We start from the raw sequence: 22,305 nt of genomic DNA on the forward strand, positions 1-22,305 counted from the left end.
ATAAGAAGACTTTTGCAATGTACTCCTTTCAACGGAAGGAGACTTTTCTATATTATTAATTAGGAGAGAGATTGATTGACTCTCTCTAGTTAAAACAATACAAGACAAAAGGACATTGCTCTAAAAATGTGGGGTTCTTGATTACTTTTCTATGAAACATTTCCAAAATTGCTTACAAGTTTTGAAACATTAATATATTACTATTTACTTATAATAACGTAGGAATGTTAATGTTTTTTTTAGGGAAAAAAAGCTATTTACAGCAAAATTTTACATATTTATACTCATTTGCCATTTAAATTTTTTCATAATTCAATAAAGATTAAACGAGGAAAGGGAAAAGCCGTTTGAAAACAGTTTTTGACAAAATAGGTTTAGAACGAAAATAAAAACTAAATGAGTATGGTGTAGGTGTATGTATTGTCGCATACATCAACATACAACCCATTCAAATTCAGATACATATTCCAAGAGAAAACAATAATAATTATTATTATAATTATAATAAAGCAATTAAATCATGACAATAATAAATAAATAAATAAATATCAATACTACAGATCTCAACTCTATTTTACAAAATTTTCTTCTTTTGAAGAATCCAAATATTCAGATCCAAATGGAACTTGTAGAAACACTACAAGCGAAATTTTTATTTTTCTTTTGGCTGGGCTCTCTCTCTCTTTCTCTTTGGAGTATCAAAATTACCAATTGGAGCAAAATTATGACTAAACTTAACTGGGTTATAATAAATCATATAATACTACAGTCTTCCAGGCAGAAAAAGTCTAAATAAAATAATGTAAGTGATGTCCTCAATACGCGTCTCACTTTTTCTTGTTCTTCATCTTTTTCCTTCCCTTCACTTCTTTCTCCAAGATTCTAAGCCTCTGGCTTATCAATGACGATGATGAATTTTTTCGGTCTTGGGACTGTGATGGTTGTGATGGTTGTGATGGTTGAGCGGTTAATGTGTTCGTGGTGGTGGCTTCATTGGATGCTGTTGTTGCTTGTTTCATAGCGTTAAAAAACGAAAAGGCAGGTGGTGGTGTGGGGTTGTTTCTATTGGCTTCTGGTATTTCAGGGACACCCAAGGCCTTCTTAACCCCAGGAACTTTGAGAGCTGAAAATTATCAAACGTCTATTAATAAAAGAAAAACGGTAAAAGATTAGGGATTAGGATTAGGATTAGGCAATTGGAGGACTCACCAGCCCCGTATGCGAGTGAGAACAAATTAGATGTAACCCAGTAACAGAATATTGCCTGCATATAATACCAAAAGTAAGTGACCTGAGTAAAGTTGAGTGAGGCACATTAGGGAAGCTGTGCCTTGTGAAATGCCAGAATTCAATTTCAAGATGTTATGAAAGCTTTTGGATCTTGTAAGAATGTTTATGACGCAGAACTTAGATGACTCTGTGCAAATTACTTAGGGTCCAAACTTCATTTCAGTTAGCCCACTCAGTATTTATGCTTTCAATTATAATAGTTAGTGATAGTGCTTCCAACTATTTTATAACCCATAACTAACTATAGTAACACTAGTTAAAATCTATCTTTGTTACCATATATATTATTTCCTATCAACCCTCTCTCCCATTCTGTTATAGTGTGTTTATTATTTTTCCTATCCAGCCTATTATAACCTATCAACTAAAATGGCTACTGACTTCTATGATAACCTAACCTACTGCCTCAATCTCCCCCTTGCTGATTTTATTTCCACCTTGTAATACAAGACTCCTAGTCCAACCAGATACATGCAACAAACATCTAGCAAATAAACAATAATTGAGTAAATGCTATTTACACCATCAACCTCCTGCTTCATAGAAATCGTAAAGCTACAGTAAATAACTTCAGATATCAAAAAATTGAAGAAAAAAACTTTAAAATGGCAAGCAGAGAACGGATAACTGCAACTACCCATCAACCTCGCTTCAGATATTGCCATTATGTTAATATTTAATATGAATACTAAATAAAACTGCAGACATTATTAAGTAGTAACGAAGTTGAGAGCCAACATGAGGTCAGGACTGCTTTGATATCCAGAAATTGCATTCAACACAGAAGCAAAACAAGCAACAATTTTACTGCAACAAAAAATAAAGTAGCAAAATACCTTCGGAAAATGCATGGTCAAGGGAACCGTAGCAATAGCAAGACCCCTCATCACATTTTTCATTGTGCCAGCTATAGGGTTGCCTTCCATGCCTTCTTGCATGTTGTACTGAGAAAATAAAGCACTCAGAATGTCTACGATTAGTTGTGTAATGATAATAATAATAATATATAATAATAAAGACAAAAAAAATAAAATTACGAATGTCTACCTCCACTGTGACCCAGAATGTCACCGCGGTTAAAACTGGGAAAATGTACATTGTATCTGGAGTCGTGAGATCAACAAACCAGTATGCTCCACCATTTTTAAATGAAGGCATTTTCTCTGCCATGTTTGAAACCTGCCAAAGAAAATAATAATTGAGAAAAGTGAAAGTAATAAACAGCATACGTCACTATACCTAAATGTTTTATCATTAGTCATTTATAAGGTAAAAATAAATTAAAAAGAAAAAGTCATTACCGCGAGGAAAAAACTGATGAAGACAGGACCCTGAATAAAAAGTCCCTTCAACGGAGTGAATGGGCTCACACCAAACCTGCAAGGTCAAAACTCATGAAACCGAAGACAACCAAGAAAAAAACATCAAAACGTCCAGAGAGGTGAAAGAAAATATCAAAAGCACACTGATTTACCAAAGAAAGGTTGCTCGATGAAAAAGATCTTTTGCAATCACATTTTATCAAATACTATTACGTTAATAAACCCCGTGGCCACCACAAATAAAAATAGTTCTGTTCATTTACAATTTTTAATTATTAAAAAAAATAATGATTTCGCAGTTATAAAACTTCCAGCTTTATTCTAAAAAACAAGAATGCTAGTCTATCGAATGTATTATAAGGACAAAATGACATTCTGACAAGTTTGAGATGATATACATTTAGCACACAAGATAGCACACAGTATTACGAGGCAATATATTTTTATGTAAGGATACAAGCATTTTGATAACCAAAAGACGAAGTTCACAACAATTACAATATCAAGATCACGATAATCAGCAATTTTGATTTTTGAGGGTGCTGATAATATCTCCTCACCATAGAACAACTGTTCCATCTAAAATAAACCATGAAGGCTAAAATAGGGATAGGAAAGAAAAAACAATTGTTCCTCATCAATCCAAATATGGATGATGCCTAGGCATAGTTATTTGTTTATTATATTTTTATACATTAAAAGGATAAATTCATTTTTTATATAAATATATTAAGATACATCATAGTTTTTAGTTAACATAAAAAAAAAAAGTGTTAAAACTAATAAAACTTTTTAAGATAAGTAAACACCGAATAAAACATGGAAAATTATTTCAAATGGAAAATTTGTTGAAAATTTGAAAACATTCCTATTCATGTTGTTATATTTGAAAACAGCCCATAAAATATGCTAATATTAATGATTTTATCCATAAAAAATAATAAAAACGAAAATAAATTTTAATAACATTTAGTTAAAAAATCTAAAAAACACTTTCTTTCAATTATTAATATTCAATGGGCCAACCCAATCCAGACCCAAATTCAGCGCCAAAATTGATCAACGTGCCAAGCCCAAGGGCTAGACCCGTGGGATTGACTATGAAGCTTGAGCCAGCCTAATCCAAGCCCAAACAATGTCTTGAGTCTTTGGGCTTGGGTCAAGCTTAGGACTACAAATTTTAGAGCCAAGCTGAGCCAGGGATGAGGGGATAGAGACCATGGTTTATGGGCTCTCAATCCTACCGTACATGATCACTGTTTCTTCATCATATAGATAACTTTTTGAGAAATTGCAATTGATGACTATTTTAGCAATAATAATTAAGGATATAGCAACATTTTAAAAAAATTGCAAATATAGCAAAACTATCACTGATAGACTTGATAGACTTGTATCGCTGCTGATAGACTTCATATGGTATATCAGTGATAAATCAATATTTGCAACATGGTCTGTCAGTGATAGACTTATATCATCGATAGAATTTGACAAATTTTGCTATATTTGCAAATTTTTTAAAATTGTGCTATATATTTAATTAATTTGAATTTAATTGCTAAATTTGCAACTATCCCTAACTTTTTACATAGAGAATCTCTTGAATACTACAGACTTACATTTCTCCCCAATTTCTCACACACAAACGTGTGCATGCATGTGGACAAAAACATAGACATGCGGGCACTCACACAGCACGAATAGGCACAGACACAAAAAAGCAAAGTCACTGCTTTCCTTACTGCTCCTCACATAAGCCACACAAAAGGGTATTGCAATTTAGTCTATCTCAAGTTTTGAAAAAAGAACTTACTCATTAAAAAGATTTTTCATTTTTCGTTGACCCTCAGCAACCGCCCCTGGATCCATACCCTGAGAGGAAAAAAAAAAAGAAATAAAGAGGGTTTAACTAAAAAAAATTATTACAGTTCTTCAAAGAGTGACTAAAGTGGTGCACGAAATACAATTGCCTTTACATCAAACAAATTGTTTTATATTATAAATGAACCAATAGATGGTTTTTTTAAAAAGGGTAAATGAACCAATAGATGATATTGATCGGCTTTAAATACAAGAACTGGACAGACAAAATACCTTTTCTTGCATCTCCTTCTTCACCTCCTCCAAGTGAGGCCTCAACAACTACACAGCAAATGAGACTAGATTCAATCTTTAATTAAAGCCACAATAACCAATTAGGTTGCAGATATTTCACAGCAGAAAAATATTATCAGATACTATCACATTAAAACTGATAACATGATAAAGATGCAGAAAAATAGTCAATGGTGCCCTGGACAGCTTTATGTTTTATATTCGCATGGAGATAGGTGCAACAAAAGCCAGAGTAAAGTTCTGTGAGCTACAAAGTTCAAGGTTAAAAAGAGTTAACCACAATGTCACAAAACTAATTATATCACAGATGGTGGCAGCTCATGCCATAAAAAGAGGGTAAACCATAAAAGTTTCAAGAAACTCTCCATTGATTCGGTGGCATGAGCAAATGGCATCACCCAAAAAAATTAGGATGTGCATGAATAAGGCCTATTGGATTTAATCACCAGCAAAAAAAAATTCCTATGCAGCTACAAAATGAATGTGGGACTACATTATCAGAATGTATCGACATGCATGTTTCCCCCTTCCATCAGATCGTTGATAGCATCAAATGCAAATGAGGCAGTAAAAGAAATAGAAATATTACATCCATCATGCCAATTCAATGACAAATGAACAAATAGTATAAGATCGGCATTCCAATTCCCAGCCAACTTAACTCCTCTCTGGCTGTAACAAACCAAATCTCCAGACGTAAGTGGCAGCATATAAGATCATAAAAGAGGAAAGATACAAGATTGTCAAAAAGGAAGTATCTCATAGACTTCACTCCTAACAATTTTGCTCATAATTAGGATATCAGAGACTTCACTCCTAACAATTTTGCTCATAATCATGGCACACCCCTTAACCTTCGAGAGGCCTTGCTCACTCAAAGACTTCCAAAAGACAAGGACAACAAGGATTTCAAATAATTAAGTTTCCAACCGGAGGCTACAATCCAAGACCTTAGAAGCTATCTCATAGCATCCTAACAGCCCTAACCAAGTTACCGCCAAGATACCATTTGGTGTTTAAAGGATGCATATGTCTTAGAGTGAGAAATAAAATCTCACGGAAAATACTACCTAAAACAACTAGATATTGAGTCAAGTTAGTATCAAATCAACTATTTATTAAAAAACTGCTCCTTCAATGAGAATGAGGACAACGAGTTGAATTAAAACTCGTTCTAAGGTTTCAGGACCAAGACACTGGGTGGAAAGCTCAAATTACAAAAACCCAAAAGAACAACAGATTATGAGCAAGTGAACGAGGGGAAGAATTTGCATCTAGAAGTAGGAGTTGGAGTAACGTGAAAATAAAGTGCATAAAAACTGACATACAGTAAGCTTGGCAGTAGATTTGAGTTGATTAATCAAAAGAGGGAATGTTGCACCACGAATCAATAGGGTTGTTAATACAATGCAAGCCCACCTGGTGGATTCAAAAAGTTAGATCATCAGTGAACAGTTAGCTATAAGAAGTCCATGGCACAACATACAATAACGTATCCAAGTGTGAAAAAAATAGGAATCCTCACCAATTTAATCCAGTATAAGAATGAATAGCATCTATAAAATACTGCACACCCTTGACAGGAAGAAAAGAATCAGCAGCAGCAAGAACTACTTCATTAGCAGCGGCAGCCTGAGATGCAGCTGATTGAACTGTTGTATCTGTGAGAACTTCTGCAACATTACTCATGAACTCAATGTTTTCAGACCCTTCGCCAATGGTACTTGACATGTAGCGACAGAAAAAGGAACCAGCGCTTGGGGAGACGAAAGTGTTTGGATATTTTCTACCAAGATCAAAAAAATTAGACCTGTACGACTTATTAAAGCTGGTTCCAAATGATCTCCTCTGCAAGAAACTATTGATTCTGTCATGGGAAATTGAATCTTCATCCAAATGTTGTTTTTTACGGTCATCGGTTTGACCAAAGACACCAATCGATGGATGATATTGTCGAGCTATAAGATTTGCTCTTGTGCAAAGGCTGCGCCGGTAAGCCATTGATACTGTGTACCAACAAGCAACGAGTAATCATATTAAAAAATTTATTGCAGAATTAACCAGGTAAAAATGAAGTTAGAAAGCAAGAAAATTTATTATAAAGCCATACCATATTAAAAGACAGCCAAGAGATTCTAACATGATAAGCACAAACTAAATAGTAAACCCCATACTTAACCCTGTTTGCTTAATTAACTGTTTTCTATATTACATTCTTCTTAAGATATTCAGCTGAAAAGGTAAGCTCCATATTTGTTTCAAATTAATGGAAGCACAGAACGGAATGCTTAAAGAATTTGTTTTTTTTTTCATAGAAAAAAAAAAACTCCTTTTTCACTAAAATAACATCTGTCGACCTCGACTGTCCACTCATAGAGCAAACTTCCTCCTGTTTCCCGTACTTCCAGCTAATTGAACAAACTCTCCTTCCCAATACTACATGTTTATTGCAGCCCCTATCCCCTCCCTCCAAAAAGATAAGAATAATTTGATAGTCTTCTTTATCGTTCCGATAACATTTCTCAAGCGTATCCAAGCGTTAATCAAATCTATAAATAAAAATCACAAATCAACATCTCGAATTCCCAAAACTGCATTAAAGAAAATTCGAGTGTTGCAATCGGGAAGGAGATCAATGTATGCGCGCACCTGACATTTTATTACCTCCAAATTGAATCTTAAGACAATCTTCTCTACGAAGTAAATTGAAATTACCTTGCCTAGGGTGCAGTCATGCAATTGATTAATTTTTCTCAGATTGCTAGCTTGCTTTTCAGCTGCAAGTGGTAGATAGTTTAGTATGGGTGTTGCTTTAGCTAGAGAAAGGTAAACAATGAAAGAAAAAACAACGTGTTTAGCGATTCGAATTAGGTAAATCTGCACAAAACACACATCCGAGAACGAACAGTACTAAAGTTATAGGGTGATTAACAAGATAAGGAACTGATAATGGAGGGAAAGAAATGAACAAAAGTAAATCACCTGAGGGTGCGCTCGCTGGCGATCGCAAAGACTTAAGCAGAGAAGGGAGGAGGCCGGTACCGAAGCGTGGCGCGTACGAAGAGATACCAGTGAGGGTTTTTGGGTTTAGAAGGTGAAAGTTATTTTATTAAAAGTTCCCTTTTGCCCTTCCAAAATTAATGGTTTTTTCATAACATTAATGTTATTTTTTCATAGTTTCCACATTTCAGTACACTTTAGAATTTGTTTGATTGATTTAGTAATGGAATGCTTAAAACCTTAGTTAGTTTCAAAGAATTTGATAGTATTAGAGATAATTATGGTTACTCGTATACCATACATTTTCTCTTCTATATACAAGACTTCACTTATAAATATATTATCTTCGTATATCTGTCTTTAAGAATTCAAGTAAATGTCAAACGTTATTTTATATATATTCATCTGGCATTTTAATGTGTGATAGCAAACACAACAAAAGAATTACGTGTAAAATTAAATAAATATATACATGGATGTGTGATGTACTTATGATTAATTTAATTATATTAATATTTTAACATGTTGTAGGATGAAGATAGACTCATGGATGATTGTTTTGATGTTTTATCTGTTATTGAATCAAGTTTAGATTGTTTTTTATGTTGTTTTGAATTGTTTAGGAATTATTATTTATTGTTTTTTATAACACAAGTATGAATGAAAGAATTCAACCGTAATAAATCCTATGCTAAAAGCTAGAGTTATATTCATGTTGGTGATTACTATCGATATCACAAGCATTCAACTAAATTATTTTTAATAACGATGAAAACTAAAGTATATTTTTTATCCCAAATTGAAGGGGTCCACACTACTGCAGAACTTTCCACAACCAAAATTTATAATGGGTGTTTTTAATAAAACAGCCTTCTTCTCATTCCATCCCATTTTTGAACAAAAATTAAGAAAAACTGAGTTGTTTATTTATTTATTTTATTAAAAAAAGCTGCTTTTTATCCTACATTTTTTTTTATTGTCATTAGTTTTTAAATAAAAAAGGCACGAAATAAAAGCTAAATCTTGTCAAATACTCAAAAATCAAAATTATCCTAATACTGAAACCATAAACAAACATCGAATCCCATATATACACAAACTGCAAACCTTGTAGACAACCCTACTTAGACAAACTTCCCTAGTCATCATTACGCGACAACGATCGGGGTGACGTTGGCAACGACACAGACACGGACGTTGATTGAGAAGGCGTGGAGGTGGCGGAAGAATCGTCGGGCGAGGTTCGACACACTGGACACGTGGCATTCAATTTAAGCCACTCATCAACACAGTTAGCATGAAAGAAGTGACCACAATCTGGTATAGTTCTAATTGTCTCCTTTGATTGGTACTCTGACAAGCAAATGGCGCATGTGGTGTCGTTGGACTTTGGAAGTCGTCGACTCTGGCCCAATGTTGTTTTCGGGAATGATTCGATTGTTGGGCCATCGAGGCCTGCTTTGGTAGAAGTGGGCTCATGGCCCAATGAAAGGGAAAGGTTTGAAGTTGGACGATTGGGCCGAGCAAAGGCCTTGCACTTGCCGCAGATGTAAAACACCAGCCCGATTAGAAAGAGAAGGCCCGGGATTCCAACGCCGATGATCAAGCCGTATTTTGCACCTCGTGGTATACCTGGAAAATTCATAAGTTATTGTGTTGTCATTCAATCATTGGTCAAACATATTTATTTAATAATCATTATTGTGTTTTATTTATTTATTGTTTATTTAATTTAGTCAATGGAAAGATTAGAATTTTTTTTCTCATATATATAAGAAAAAAAAAAAGATACACTTTTGATGTTTGACTTCTTATATTTAGGTTTGATTTATAGACTATAGATCTTATCTTTAAACATAACACTTAGGCTTCCTTTAATGACAGTTTAGTTCTCCCTTCCCTTCCCTTCTCTTTCTTATTCATGCTCGATCACCTCCTCCTGATGCCTCGTTGTTTCAAATATTTCTCATTTTATATTATTGCTTATTCTTCAATTTTCTATTTGTTGTAATTTAAAATTCATTTGTTCAACGTTATCATGTTATATTATCTTTAATATTCGTTATTCATTTAAAATTAAAAATGATTAGTAATGGCAGAAAGAAAATTATAAAGTATATTTTCTTATACTTGAAAATATATATAAAAATAAAAAACAATTGAATAGGTGTTTTGGTAGATGTTGTTTTCCAATTTAATCCCCAATTAAATGGAAGGTTGAGTTTACTTTTCATGTCCATGGATTATGGTTAAGAGTATTTCATACATCTCATTCTCAAATCACAAAAATCCCAACTGTATGAACAACTCAAACTATTCAAAGCAGACGGCAAGTATTAGGTTGTAGGTTGGATTTGTTTTTTCCAAAATTAAATTGGATTGAAAATTCTTTATTTTAACCGGGTTGGGTTGGATCTTGAATTGAATAAAGTTTTTTTCTTTTTTTTTTGTCGATCCAACCCAACTCGAAAAACATATATATTGCATACACGATCCAAAAATTGGTAAAGACTAAAAACTTATGCATAACTACTATTTCAAATATTACTTCACGTTTTCTCAAAATTGAAACAACCATCACTTATAGTTGTCATCAATGATAGTTATCATCATTTTATCGATTTAAAAAAAAATTATTAACAAAAATGTCAAATATTTTATAAACTTGCAACTACAGCTAAACTTGACATTTTGCAAAAGTTTTCTAAACCGTAAAAAAAAATCACCTAAAAATATAGTGGTAGTTGCACTTTTACAACTATTTCTTTCAAGCTTGGAGCATAGAAATTAAGTTAGAGGAATTATCTGATTATTTAGAGGTCGAATTTTTACTTATATAAGTTTGAGAGTGAATTTTAATATTAAATGATGAATTATTGTAACTATTGTGTTTAAAATATGATCTAAAAATGTCAAAATTAGTGGAGGTGGGCAGTCGAACACAACTTTTCTTGGTCTTAAGAAATAATAACTTCCAGCTTTTCCCACTCTTTTTAGTTGACTTCTTCCACTATTAACTCTCCAATTTCCGATTCACTAACCCACCGTCTCCGCCACAGCCTCCTCCGATCACCGGTTAAATCAAACAAAACCCTAACACTTCCTCCTCCTATCTCTCTCGCCTCGCCGAAATCAAATTTCTCAAGAGATACAGATACAGATACAGAAATAACAGAACAATCAAATTCACATACCGCTCTTCGGAAGATTGAAACACACAACTTCATCACTCGAATTGCTTCTGAATCCACAATCTCCACCGCGTAACTCGCAATTTCCACATTCCGGCTCACTCCACCTCACCACCATTCCTTCTTCAAGCTCCATTCCCGTCAACGGAAGCTTCTTCGTCGTAATCACCTAATTTTAAAATTATCAATCACCCATCACAATCATAAATTGCCAAATTCAAACAAACAAACAAACAAAAATCAAACACCACGACGTTTTTCCATTTCTTACTTTACATGGCGTCGGTAGAAGATTCGTAACTGCCTTTAGGTCTCTGTCCGGAACATTGATTACACTGTAGTTTGCGCCGCTCATACATTTGATCCTCCGTACGCGATCGAACGGGAGTGTTTCAACGTAATAGGAACAATTGAGAACAGTGAATTTATCCAGTCGATAATTATAAATGAACGGAGAGTCCTCTAGGCTGAAAGAATCCATTAGTATCCGTTTCGGAAAGCATTGATCCGGATCGTTGATCCATAACCTCTGAAATTTGTAATCGACAATCTCCACCTTGACGTCTCCCGCGTTCGGGAGACTCAGAATCGTTTGGTTTCGTTTGTTGCAAAACAAGTCGAAATCTGGCTGGTATCCACACCGAGAATCCTGCGAATTCTTCAGTCGGAACGGGAATCGAACTTCCGGCGTCAAACGTCCACTGCAGGAGGAGGTTTTACAAAGAAACTGCGATTCAGCTCCGTTAAAGAAGATAAGAAGGATGACTGCGACGGAGAATTGGGAGAGGGCCATTTTCAGAGCTCCGATGGGATGGAAGAAGAGGAAGAGCCGATGAATTTCAAAGTTTAAAGTAAATAAATGAATATATTAAATTATAATTAAAAAGGGGTATATTTGTAATTTGGAGATGACTTAGTCTAACTTTTGATTTGGCTTATATTGTAGTTAACATTAATTTCTATATTATAAGTGTTCCATATTATAAGCTGTGTTCTAAAATAATATTAATCCCATTTGTTTATTCTTACTAAATTAAAAATTAATAGAAAATACAATAGTCTGATTGAATTTTATTTTTCTTCACATCAATGGAATCTGTTTTTTTAGGGATAATATTTCTTTTTAGTCTTTGGTAGAGGAACACACATATATACATATACACATACACTTTCCAATTTTTATTCAATTTCTTCACCAATTCCACTTTTGATTTTTTCTTTTCCCCTTTAAGGTGTGATTCAACTTCCAATAAAAATTTTAATTTTACATTTAATACAAAATCAAAAGTTTAAACTTTTGTTTAAACCCTTTAAAGTCAGATTAAAGTTCAACCTCTTTTAAAACATAAGTTTAAAGTGGTATAATTTAATACCTTTTAAAGTTCAATAATTGATTAAAAGAAAAAATATATATTAGTCTTCTAACTCAACCTACTATTTTCCGAAAAAACATATCAGCTTTATGCTCTAAATTTTGAGGTTTAATTTAATCATAAATTTTCGTACAATTATCAACTCATTTATGTTTTATAGAAAGTAATACCGTATAAGATTTCTAATTTTATCAATCATTTTGGTCTCTCGGTTAGAGTATTTCTTTAAAAGTTGACTACATCAATTATAATAATCTGGTTTGTTAATCTTACGTGTGGAGAAGTTAAATTGATGAATTAATAAATTTCAAAGACTATAAAAGTTTAATGGTAACGGTTATGAATCTCACACAATAGTTTTTAAGCAAAATATAAAAATCTTGTCTAAACCGACAAGAGTACGAAATAATATTAATTCAAAATTTTAATCGATAAAAATTTAGAAGTAGAAATTGATATTTTTTTAAATTTAGAGCAAGTTTAGTTGAATGTATTAATCAACAAAATGTATGTTTGGTTTGTATGTTGACTTTCAAGTTTATGGGTCAAATCAACATAATAATCAAAGTCTCATTTCATCTGAAAATGATAAGAAGAAGAAAGAATGCATTAAATGATACAATTCTACATCAGTTTGGTGTATGATCTTTTGCCAACTTTGTTTGAAAAATTACTTAAACTAGTTTTGTAGTTCAACTAAAATACTAAAATCAAATACTTGACTAAGAGATGGTATGTTAAATTTTAATGTTATTATTTGTTGAACTCAAATACATGTTATAATTTTATACAATTGCAAATTTATGCATCAAATATAAAACAAAACAAGATTTTAACAAAAGTTTGAAGTGATTTATTTACAAAAGTTTAGTCTTTCTCTAATTGCCATGCAAATTAATTTATTTTTCACGTTTGCAATGATTTTTAGAAAAATGGATAATTTTTTTTGTTTGAATTATAGTTTAAAATTTGTAATTAAAGAATAATTCAATATATAAACCATGTTAATTAGATGTTTAATTAAATGTCTCACTCCCATAACTATTTCTTAGTTTGACATTCAAATGAATTTATTATATACACAAATAAAGAAAACTAAGAAGAAAATAAAATCAAAATTTTGTAGCAAAGTTTTGAAGTCAATGTCAAGGCCGCGTTGAAAATGTGGTGTAGTAACAATCATAACATCAATTCTAACTATACACACAAATTTAAATAAATTAGATTTGATTATTATTTTCTAACCTCCCATTTCAAACGCCAACATATAATCAATTGTATAAAGATTAAGAGGTTGTCTTAATAAAAAAAAATTATTAATTTAGAAGTTTGTTAATAAATATGTCAGCCTTAACAATTACTTGACTGATTAAGATATATATAAATATAACTCTATTAATATGTTATCTATGTTATCGAGTGTGTAAAATCTATTCATACATATAGTAGAATAGGAAAATTGTGATTAATTAATATTATGTTGACTTAATATCATTATTAAAATTAAGTAAATGTTAACTTGCCAAGTTTTTTTTTTTTTTGGAGTTAATCCAATTAGGTTTCTATTGTATTACTTACTTTAAGGTAGGGTTAAATGTTAAAACTGATCACTACTTACCGTGTGGTAATTCATTTTTGTGTCGTTTGTATTTATTCTTTACTAGCTTAGCGGGTTAGTTAATTGTATTAGCTACTTAGATATTGATATCATATGAGAAAGATGAATAAATAATTTACGGTGTGAGTGAGTAAAAATAAATGATAAAATTTAATTGTTTAGAATCTTAATTGACTCAACTTAGAGTTCACTCATGTTGGTGGATTGACTCAATTTAGTGTTCGTATAGATAATTTTCCTATTTGGTTGTGTCTTTTGATTAAAGTTGATATGGACTCGTTGACTTTGTAGGTGTTGTATACGTTTAGCTTTTATGAAGAATAAAAAACAGTTCTAATGTTGATTGGGTTTTGTTCATGATAGTTTGAGAACAATCTTTAAGTTCGTCCTTCGATAAAATATAGGTTTCGTATGATTGATCTGAACTTCTCTCTTGTACTGTTCGTTGAGTTGTTCTCTCTTAGTTGATTTGTAAAATTTTTTTTTTTTCTCTTGAGAAAGTTAACTTTCAACTTTGATTTTTCTTTTTTCAAATTAAAAAAAAAAAACATTCAAAATACTAAATTTCCCTAAGGTATTTTCTCAAATTTGTACCTATTTTATTATTATTCTAATGCTTGACCAAGACAATAATAGAATTGTCCTCTTTTCCAAGTAGCTTTCTAGATTCACTATTTTTATGATATGCTTAATCTCAAACATTTTATTAATTAATTATATTTCAATCTAACAAAATTTTAAATTCCTTCTTAATTGATGAATTTGGAGTCGGTTGAGAGACGTTCTCAACCCAATCGATATTTTCAGGTTAGTTCGATTGCCAATCAAATAACCCAGATTCATTTTCTAATTGGGTTGTCGGGTTGTATTATTTTTTTATTTTCATTTCCAATCGAACAATCGTTTATCCTCTTACGGAATCATTTAGTTTTCTCCCTTTAAGTGATTATTTACTTATTACACAATCAGATAACTTTCCATACAATCGTTTTAACAAAATACTCATAACTTTACTTTTATATATATTAATTTAGGTTGGTCTGTGTTAAACCTAATTTTCAACCCTAACCCAATCTCAAAAAATCAAATTTTCAACCTAACCTAATTCATATTTTAAACTAACCTAGTACAACCCATATTATATAGATTGTGAGACTATTTGGATTGGACTGACACCCCTAATATCAATCGTATTTTAATAATACTAATCAATTATGTAAACAAATAACTAACACAAAGATCATGTCTAAGTTTTAAAAAGTATCATGAGGTGTTAGTCATATAATAGACCAAATTGATCCAAGTATAGCATAATGAGTAAGTTTGAATAGACTTTTTTCTTTTTTGGTTTTTTGTGGTGAGCTTAAATTGATGTGAAACCAATATATAAAAAAGACAATTGAAAATCAATGTCTAAATGGACTTTTTTGAAGAGTTGAAATGATCAAAATTAAAACAAAATTATGTGACGCCGACAATATTCCTTTTTTAAAAAAAATAAATTCAAAATCAGTCTATCATTAATATGCTTTGAAGGCACCATTTGTTGATTTTATATGTAACAAAAATCTAATTAAACAACAAGCATTGTTAAAATTATTCTTGATTTGATGTTAAAAAAAATTTGTAGGATGGAGATTAAAACTTATTTTAACTTTTTAGTTGGTTGGTATATATTTATTCATTACTTTAGCCAACAATTTAAATTATGTACTTCTATATATTTTTTTAATAATGATAGTTTAGGTAAATGATAACTAAACAGATAGCTCTAATTAGTAAAATTTAAATTTAAATTCTAAAATTCTTTTATTTAAAGAAAGAACTACAAAATTCAAACTATAAAAAAAGTGATGATAAATGATAAAACGAATCAAAATATTTACAAAATATAAAACTTAAAAAAGCATAATATTCATATATCAATAATTACTAAGGTCCCATTAATAACGACTAAGTTGACTATCGATAATCTAAATCAACATTTATAAGAAGGTGTGTAAAAAGACTCATTGTCTATCCTTAATTACATTCGCAATAAATGATTGCTATTTTTCTTATATATGTCCTAAAAAAGAAAATCACATCAATGTGTGGGCATGAAATTTTACATATGCTTTCATGAAACATGTACTCACAATTTAAAACTACACTTCTAAGAAAGAAAATTAGAGGAGATTTTAACAGTGACCCTTCATCATTTCATTTTCAAAATCGTTATTTCACATGTCAACATGAGTTGTTCGATAATAATTGGTACTACACATTATTTTTTTAAGGTGGAGTTCAAATCCTCCCACCTATATATTTGTTTTATTTATCTCTTAAAAAACCTTTTGCATATTATTTTTAGTCAATATTGAATGAAAATTTCAAAATAACAATATTGAAATAGATAATTAATTTTTTAAAACTTGTATTTAAAGTTTAGTGACTAGAAACTTTAATACGTGATTAGAGTATGCATTTAAAACCTAGTTGAAATGTACTAAGGCCGATAAAATTAACTATTATGGTAGGTTATACTCTTTTGTGTTAACATTATTTGTTGTAAAAACAAGGCAGAACCGGAACACAAATATCGAAAAAATGTAATATTAAAATACTACAATATAATATATAAACAAGAAATTTGAAAATTAAAAAAGTGACGAGGAAAATCAAAATCTCAAATTTCTTCATTCTCACCCAGTCATTTGGAATTCTCTATGATGTTGGTGTATCTTTACAAATCCACTTAAGTCCTCTTGTTTATAATAAAAGTGACAAGTAGGTGGTGGATTACTTCACCACCAAAAGTGAATATTTGATAGACACATCAAAGGTATGTTAGATGATAAAAGACTTGACATGTGGCTAGTTATATGACCCGTAAGCATGCTTAATAGACATCTAGTTATATTAATCAAACAGTTCAAAATCTATTTGTCTCTAAATGAAAAGGGTACATATGTACGATCAAATTTGAGAAAAAAGAAAGTCATTAGGCCGCAAAATGAAAGACAAATAGGGTTATCTCAATATTTAATTAGGTACAATGTAAGCCCAACAAGAAACGCGGCAGAGCCCATTAAGCAGGATACGGGCCCTAAGTTGATTAAGCCCAATTGATTGTTGGGTTAATACAGCCCAATATTGTGGAACCTCTTTTAACTCATCAGGAAAGTTTTCATTTATATATCTAAAGGATTTTTTTTTCAAAAACTCCTATCACAAAACCACTTACAAACAAAATTTATTACATTTATTTTTCTTCATATTTTGTGTTCTATTTTTTACGATTTTCCTATTTAACAAACCCCAAAATTCTTTTATGTAAATATTATAGATTTTGAACTGTTTCGTTAAATGCAAATTTCGATCAATTGACCTTTTCCAATTTTCTACAAATTATTGAAATATTTAATTAATTGCGTTGGTTAATTGTTGTTTTGATATTTAGTTGATGCAAAATATTTAAAATTAATGTTCCATTCTTCCTATAATTTTTTAAAAAAATTTTGATTTTAGATTAAAAAAACGAACAAACAAACTATTCACGCATTCATGTGAAAAACATACTTAATTTTACCATAAAATGTTTGTCATATATTTAATTTTGCTAAGATATGTTTACAAGTGAGATAATTGTCTCTTCAACGTAGCGGTATCCCTTTCCCGAAGACGACACTTTGTCATCTATGACAATTCTCATTTCATATTCTTCTTATTTGAAAATCAGTCAGTTCTACATTGATATCTCAAGTATACATCAAATATGCTAGCAACATATTATATAATATAAATACGTCATCTATTCCATGATTTAGTTCTTAATATCTTTACAAAAATAATATACGCACTTTTAGTGGCATATCCATCAATTTTATATAGGGGCACCAGGTACTACATAATAAACACATTAAAAAATATTTTAAAAAATATCATGGCATTTCACTAATGCTCTAATAACATTCACTACATTTGTAGCAATAAAGAAATACCAACAATTTTCACATGATATTTTGTAATGCAAGTATGTGAATTTAAAATTATCATAAAAAAAATAAATAAAAAAGATTAATACCTTTTGCTTGGAATGTTGTTGAGAGAGTGGAAGTTTGGATCAACGACTTTGTTCATTTTTTAAAAATTTTTGTTAGATAACAAATGAAAACTAGGAAATAAGTTTGAGTTTTATCTTATATGAGTTTTTTTTACCTCTTTTAAAAAAGTTACGTTCCTTTTAGAAAATCAAGTTATCTTCCTTTTTTGAAATGATTGAAATTTACAACAAATTTTGATATTTGGGGAAAGAAAATTATTAATATTTGAGGAAAGAAAATTATTGATGTTTGAAATAAAAACTAAGTGATTGTACACGAGTGGCACAACCACTACAACAGAAACAGAAATTAGTCAAAATAAAACTAAATTTAATATATATTGTAATCTAAAACTTCAAAATTAATATTAAAATATAAAAACCGATAATGTAAAGAGGGCACGTGTCCCTGTGGCCCCCTTAATAGACCCCCCTGCGCACTTTATCCATTATATCATTGTTTATTTCAAGAAAAATCAAATATAATTTTAACTCTAAGTTGGTGAGATCTAATTCAACTATAAAGACTTTAAAATACAATGTAAAATTGTCTTAAACGGTGACACGTAATATAACGAGACAATTAGAGAAATATTTTCGTAGATTTGTAGGGTTAGACCATATAGTTGTCTTGAAAATGAACGAAGAAAAGAAGAAGATAATAGGGTAGATATTAAAATATATACAAGTAGAAAATTAGAGCAATTCTTATTGGATTTGAGTGGAAAGTGTGAACTAAGAAAAATTTCAAACATTCTAAAAGTGTATTAGGTAAGGGTAATATGATCTCCAGGAGAAATTTTGTCATTTTCATGTGTTCCACCAATAACTTTTACTATTTTAATTTTCATTACACAACATTCAAATATTTATTTCTTAACCCTTTCTCTTTCCCCAATTTTCTTGTTGCTCCTAATTTTTTACTTTAGCTTTAAAACTATGTCGTTTTCGTACCTAAATTTAGTTGGCCCTCGGATATTGACCATTAGGAAAGGAATCCAATCAACCTCTACATTATTGTTTAAAAGAAAAACACTTTCTTCTAATAATTGTCCAACAAATTGTTTTGTTTAGTGGATATTACAAATATCACTACGCAAAATGTAACTCTTAATTTAAAGTCTCTTCCTATATTTTTTCAACAGCATATATGCTATTTGTCTAAGATCACCGACGAGTATTTAACATGTTAATATGATCTAATTATTGTTTTTAACTTTTTATACTCAAAATCTGACCTACTTCCAACAAATTAAGATTTTCTTTTTCAAATGACGTGTGCATGTATTAAAATATATTGTAAAATCATAATTTAAGAGATTAACGTTAAGATTGGTCTTGAAAGTTATGGGTGTATGATATAACAAGGTTTTAAGCTTGTTATTTGTTCATTCATTGTCATTCTAACATTAGACACTTTGATGTTAAATAATAAACATGTTCTTATAAATAATAAACAAAGCTTTTTAAAAAATATAACAAACTGATAAAATATTTATAATGTGAAAATACCTCATTGGTCCACGATGTGAAATATAAAAAATACCTCAATTAACACATAATTAATTGGTCACAAGCACACAAATAATCTTATTCTAAAGGATCGTGTACTACATTCTAAAAGATGGTTTAGATCATGATACACAATTGTGTAATTCATTTTAAGCAATGAAAAAAAACTTCAAATTTAAATTATCGAATAATTAACTTTAAGCGATAGTGAAAAAGCTTCTCACCTAAAATATTCACTAGGGAGAAGTACCCATCTTGCCTTGCAATATCAAAACCAACTAACTTTTTTTTTCTTATTTTGTTATATGAATGGTAAATATTTAAATTTTTTGTTATATTTATTTAAATTAATCATAATAAATATTAAGAATAAATATGAATGGTGACGAAAACGGATCTTTAATAAATTTAAATTCTTTAAACTACTTTTCCCGATAAATATGAATGGTGACGAAAACTTTTCCCAATGTTTTCTAATTTTTATTTTTAATTAGATATAGGATGATAACATTTTGGTTTTATTCTTGTGGTGTATAACTTATAAGGATGTTTTAACTATCCTTTTGCTTTTCATTATATTACTTTCCTATATGGCCTTCTCATCATGTTTGTACATTGCGATCATATTTTTCCACTCATTGATATTTTTTTCTCTAATTCCAGTGCAGAAAACATAAAGATCTTTATCTATGTATGGCAAAGTGCCCTAGTGGGCCATCTGTGAAGTTTTTAGTTAATGCCAGTAATTTTAACTTGTATTCAAATTTTATTACTGGGTTACTAAAATTTTATTTGATTTCTTTATTAAATGAAGTTTTCTTACTTGTCCATTTTTTTTTTGCTTTCAGTGCATACAATGGAAGAATTGAAGCTTACAGGGAACCATCTGAAAGGTTCCCGTCCAATTTTGACATTTTCATCAAATTTTGATAAAGATGTCCACTAGAAACTTCTGAAGGAAATGATTATTCAGGTACCAATGGCAAAGTTTTGTCTTTAACAATTAATTTTTGAATGTTGAAATGATTTTTCATTCTTACTCGTGGATCAATGTATGAGGCAAATGTCAATTTCCTTGTCTTTCTTCATTAAACGCATTTTTTGCTCATTTCCTTGCTCCTTCAATCCAAAGCTAACATCGTATTGAATTGATAAAATAGTCTGCATGACTGTAGTCGAAGTAGCTTCTTTCAGTTTTTTCTTATGGAAAGAAAAATAAAAGATATTCGTAATGCACTTCTTTCATGTAATATCATGGCATAAGAATAAGGTTAATGAATACTTGTGCCCATTCTAAAATGCCAGTGCCTCACCACTATTATTCTCTTTTCATGCTGCCTTTATTAATTTCTGATTTCACATATGCATATTTACTATGTTGTGAAAAGTATGTAGATCCTTGCTGCTTCTCCAAATAATGTCATTTTTTAAAACGATTGCTATTAACTCTTGTTTTACATGACATACTTTTATCTCACCAATGTGTTTTTCTCTCAGATTTTTGGAACTCCTAAGGAGCATCGACATTCTAAACCGTACCATGATCATGTATTTGTTTTCTCTATTGTTGATGACCATATCTGGTTCCGGAATTACCAGGTATGCTTTATTTATTTCCTACTTGCTACAGAATTTAATACTAACCATGATCATGCTTTATTTATAACCATCACTCCGTTAGCAACACCACCTGAGGAACAATGCGTGTTTTTAGTGAAGTACGTTAAGGTATATATGGATAAATGTCAGAAGTGTCGTTCTTAAGATATGAGGCATACAATCGTCATTAGGAAAGGAATTTGGCATGGCAAAAAATTAATTGATTTGAAGAGTTTGAGATTAAGCAAATTTTGGGGAATAGTTTTTAGGAGTCCTAGTTGGGGATCTTGCTATTTTTCTTTCTTATGTCAATGATTTCATTGTTTTTCTAGTTCACTGTATACATTTCCATATAATTGATTGTTATCCTTTAAACTTACATGTTCAATTTTCCATCAACTGTTGGTATGAGAACCCACTTTATGTATCGCCAAACCAGGTTAGATTGATTGTCCAACTTTTTGATCATTTGGGATTACACTTCTTCACACTATTATTTAATGATCGTTTGCCTAATGTAGTCCTCACGTGCTTCTTTTCATTTCATGGAATCAAGTGTTGAAGTTCTTGTTTGTGTTCTGTATTTTGTTGAGACATTGATTTAGTTACTCATTGACTGTACGTATGTGTTATGGATACTTATATTCATGTTGTCTTTGTAGGTTCAACTGGAGTCGACAACTTCATGAGTTTTCTTTCAAAGAACATTTCCAGAGACGAACATTCTCGGTTGGTCGTTTATGCTTCTGCAGAAAATCTTGTTAGATGTATTCTAATGCTATTTAAAATATTTTTTGATTAAGGGCTAGTATTTCGTACATGTGGATTATTGAAACTTGTATTAAGATGTACAAATATTATAAATCGTATTATAGTGTATATATATTAAAGTGTTGGCTATTTTTTTGTACATTGGTGTGAAACTTGTATAATTTCAAATTTGTCATTCTCAGCTACATTATTGTCATTCTAATGGTTCGTGTAATGGTGGAGTTGCAATATATTTGACTGGAAAAAAATGTCGTCACTAGCAAAACAATGACATTTAATGTTATCGAAAAACTGTCACGATTGCACAATCGTTGACTAGAAAAAAATGTCGTCAGTAACTAAACAATGACATTTTTACAAAAAAAAAACTGTCGCGAAAAACATATTCATGACAATTAATACATGTCACAATAATAGAATTCGTGACAAT

At 30.7% G+C, this 22,305-nt stretch overlaps 2 protein-coding genes and 1 long non-coding RNA gene across 5 annotated transcripts; 1 reads left to right on the plus strand and 2 right to left on the minus strand.

Moving 5' to 3' along the window:
* Positions 1-534: 534 nt before the first annotated feature.
* Positions 535-7,861, minus strand: LOC101223070 (mitochondrial inner membrane protein OXA1). 3 transcript variants are annotated; one of them, XM_011654912.2, is made up of 11 exons: positions 7,710-7,861; positions 7,443-7,543; positions 6,253-6,733; positions 6,056-6,146; positions 4,707-4,754; positions 4,426-4,484; positions 2,592-2,667; positions 2,338-2,469; positions 2,127-2,234; positions 1,210-1,264; positions 535-1,123 (listed from the first exon to the last, which is right to left on the minus strand). In XM_011654912.2, the coding sequence occupies exons 3-11, from the start codon at positions 6,726-6,728 to the stop codon at positions 828-830; spliced, it is 1,341 nt and encodes a 446-aa protein (XP_011653214.1). In that variant the 5' UTR covers positions 6,729-6,733; positions 7,443-7,543; positions 7,710-7,861; the 3' UTR covers positions 535-827. The 3 variants fall into 3 exon arrangements, with proteins under 3 accessions (XP_011653214.1, XP_011653216.1, XP_004149745.1); XM_011654914.2 differs by having other exon boundaries at positions 7,443-7,504; positions 7,710-7,858; XM_004149697.3 differs by lacking the exon at positions 7,443-7,543 and having other exon boundaries at positions 7,710-7,856.
* An 876-nt stretch (positions 7,862-8,737) lies between these two features.
* LOC101206642 (putative RING-H2 finger protein ATL21A) lies at positions 8,738-11,767 on the minus strand. The gene is made up of 3 exons (XM_004149714.3): positions 11,190-11,767; positions 10,922-11,087; positions 8,738-9,359 (listed from the first exon to the last, which is right to left on the minus strand). Exons 1-3 carry the CDS (start codon positions 11,709-11,711, stop codon positions 8,866-8,868), a joined length of 1,182 nt encoding a protein of 393 aa, XP_004149762.1. The 5' UTR covers positions 11,712-11,767; the 3' UTR covers positions 8,738-8,865.
* An 8,212-nt stretch (positions 11,768-19,979) lies between these two features.
* Positions 19,980-21,345, plus strand: LOC116403281. The gene is made up of 3 exons (XR_004215957.1): positions 19,980-20,247; positions 20,354-20,478; positions 21,003-21,345. It is a non-coding gene; the product is annotated as an uncharacterized LOC116403281 (long non-coding RNA).
* Positions 21,346-22,305: the final 960 nt, after the last annotated feature.

The sequence above is a fragment of the Cucumis sativus genome, chromosome 4 (genome assembly GCF_000004075.3).
Source record: "Cucumis sativus cultivar 9930 chromosome 4, Cucumber_9930_V3, whole genome shotgun sequence".
Classification (NCBI taxonomy): domain Eukaryota; kingdom Viridiplantae; phylum Streptophyta; class Magnoliopsida; order Cucurbitales; family Cucurbitaceae; genus Cucumis; species Cucumis sativus.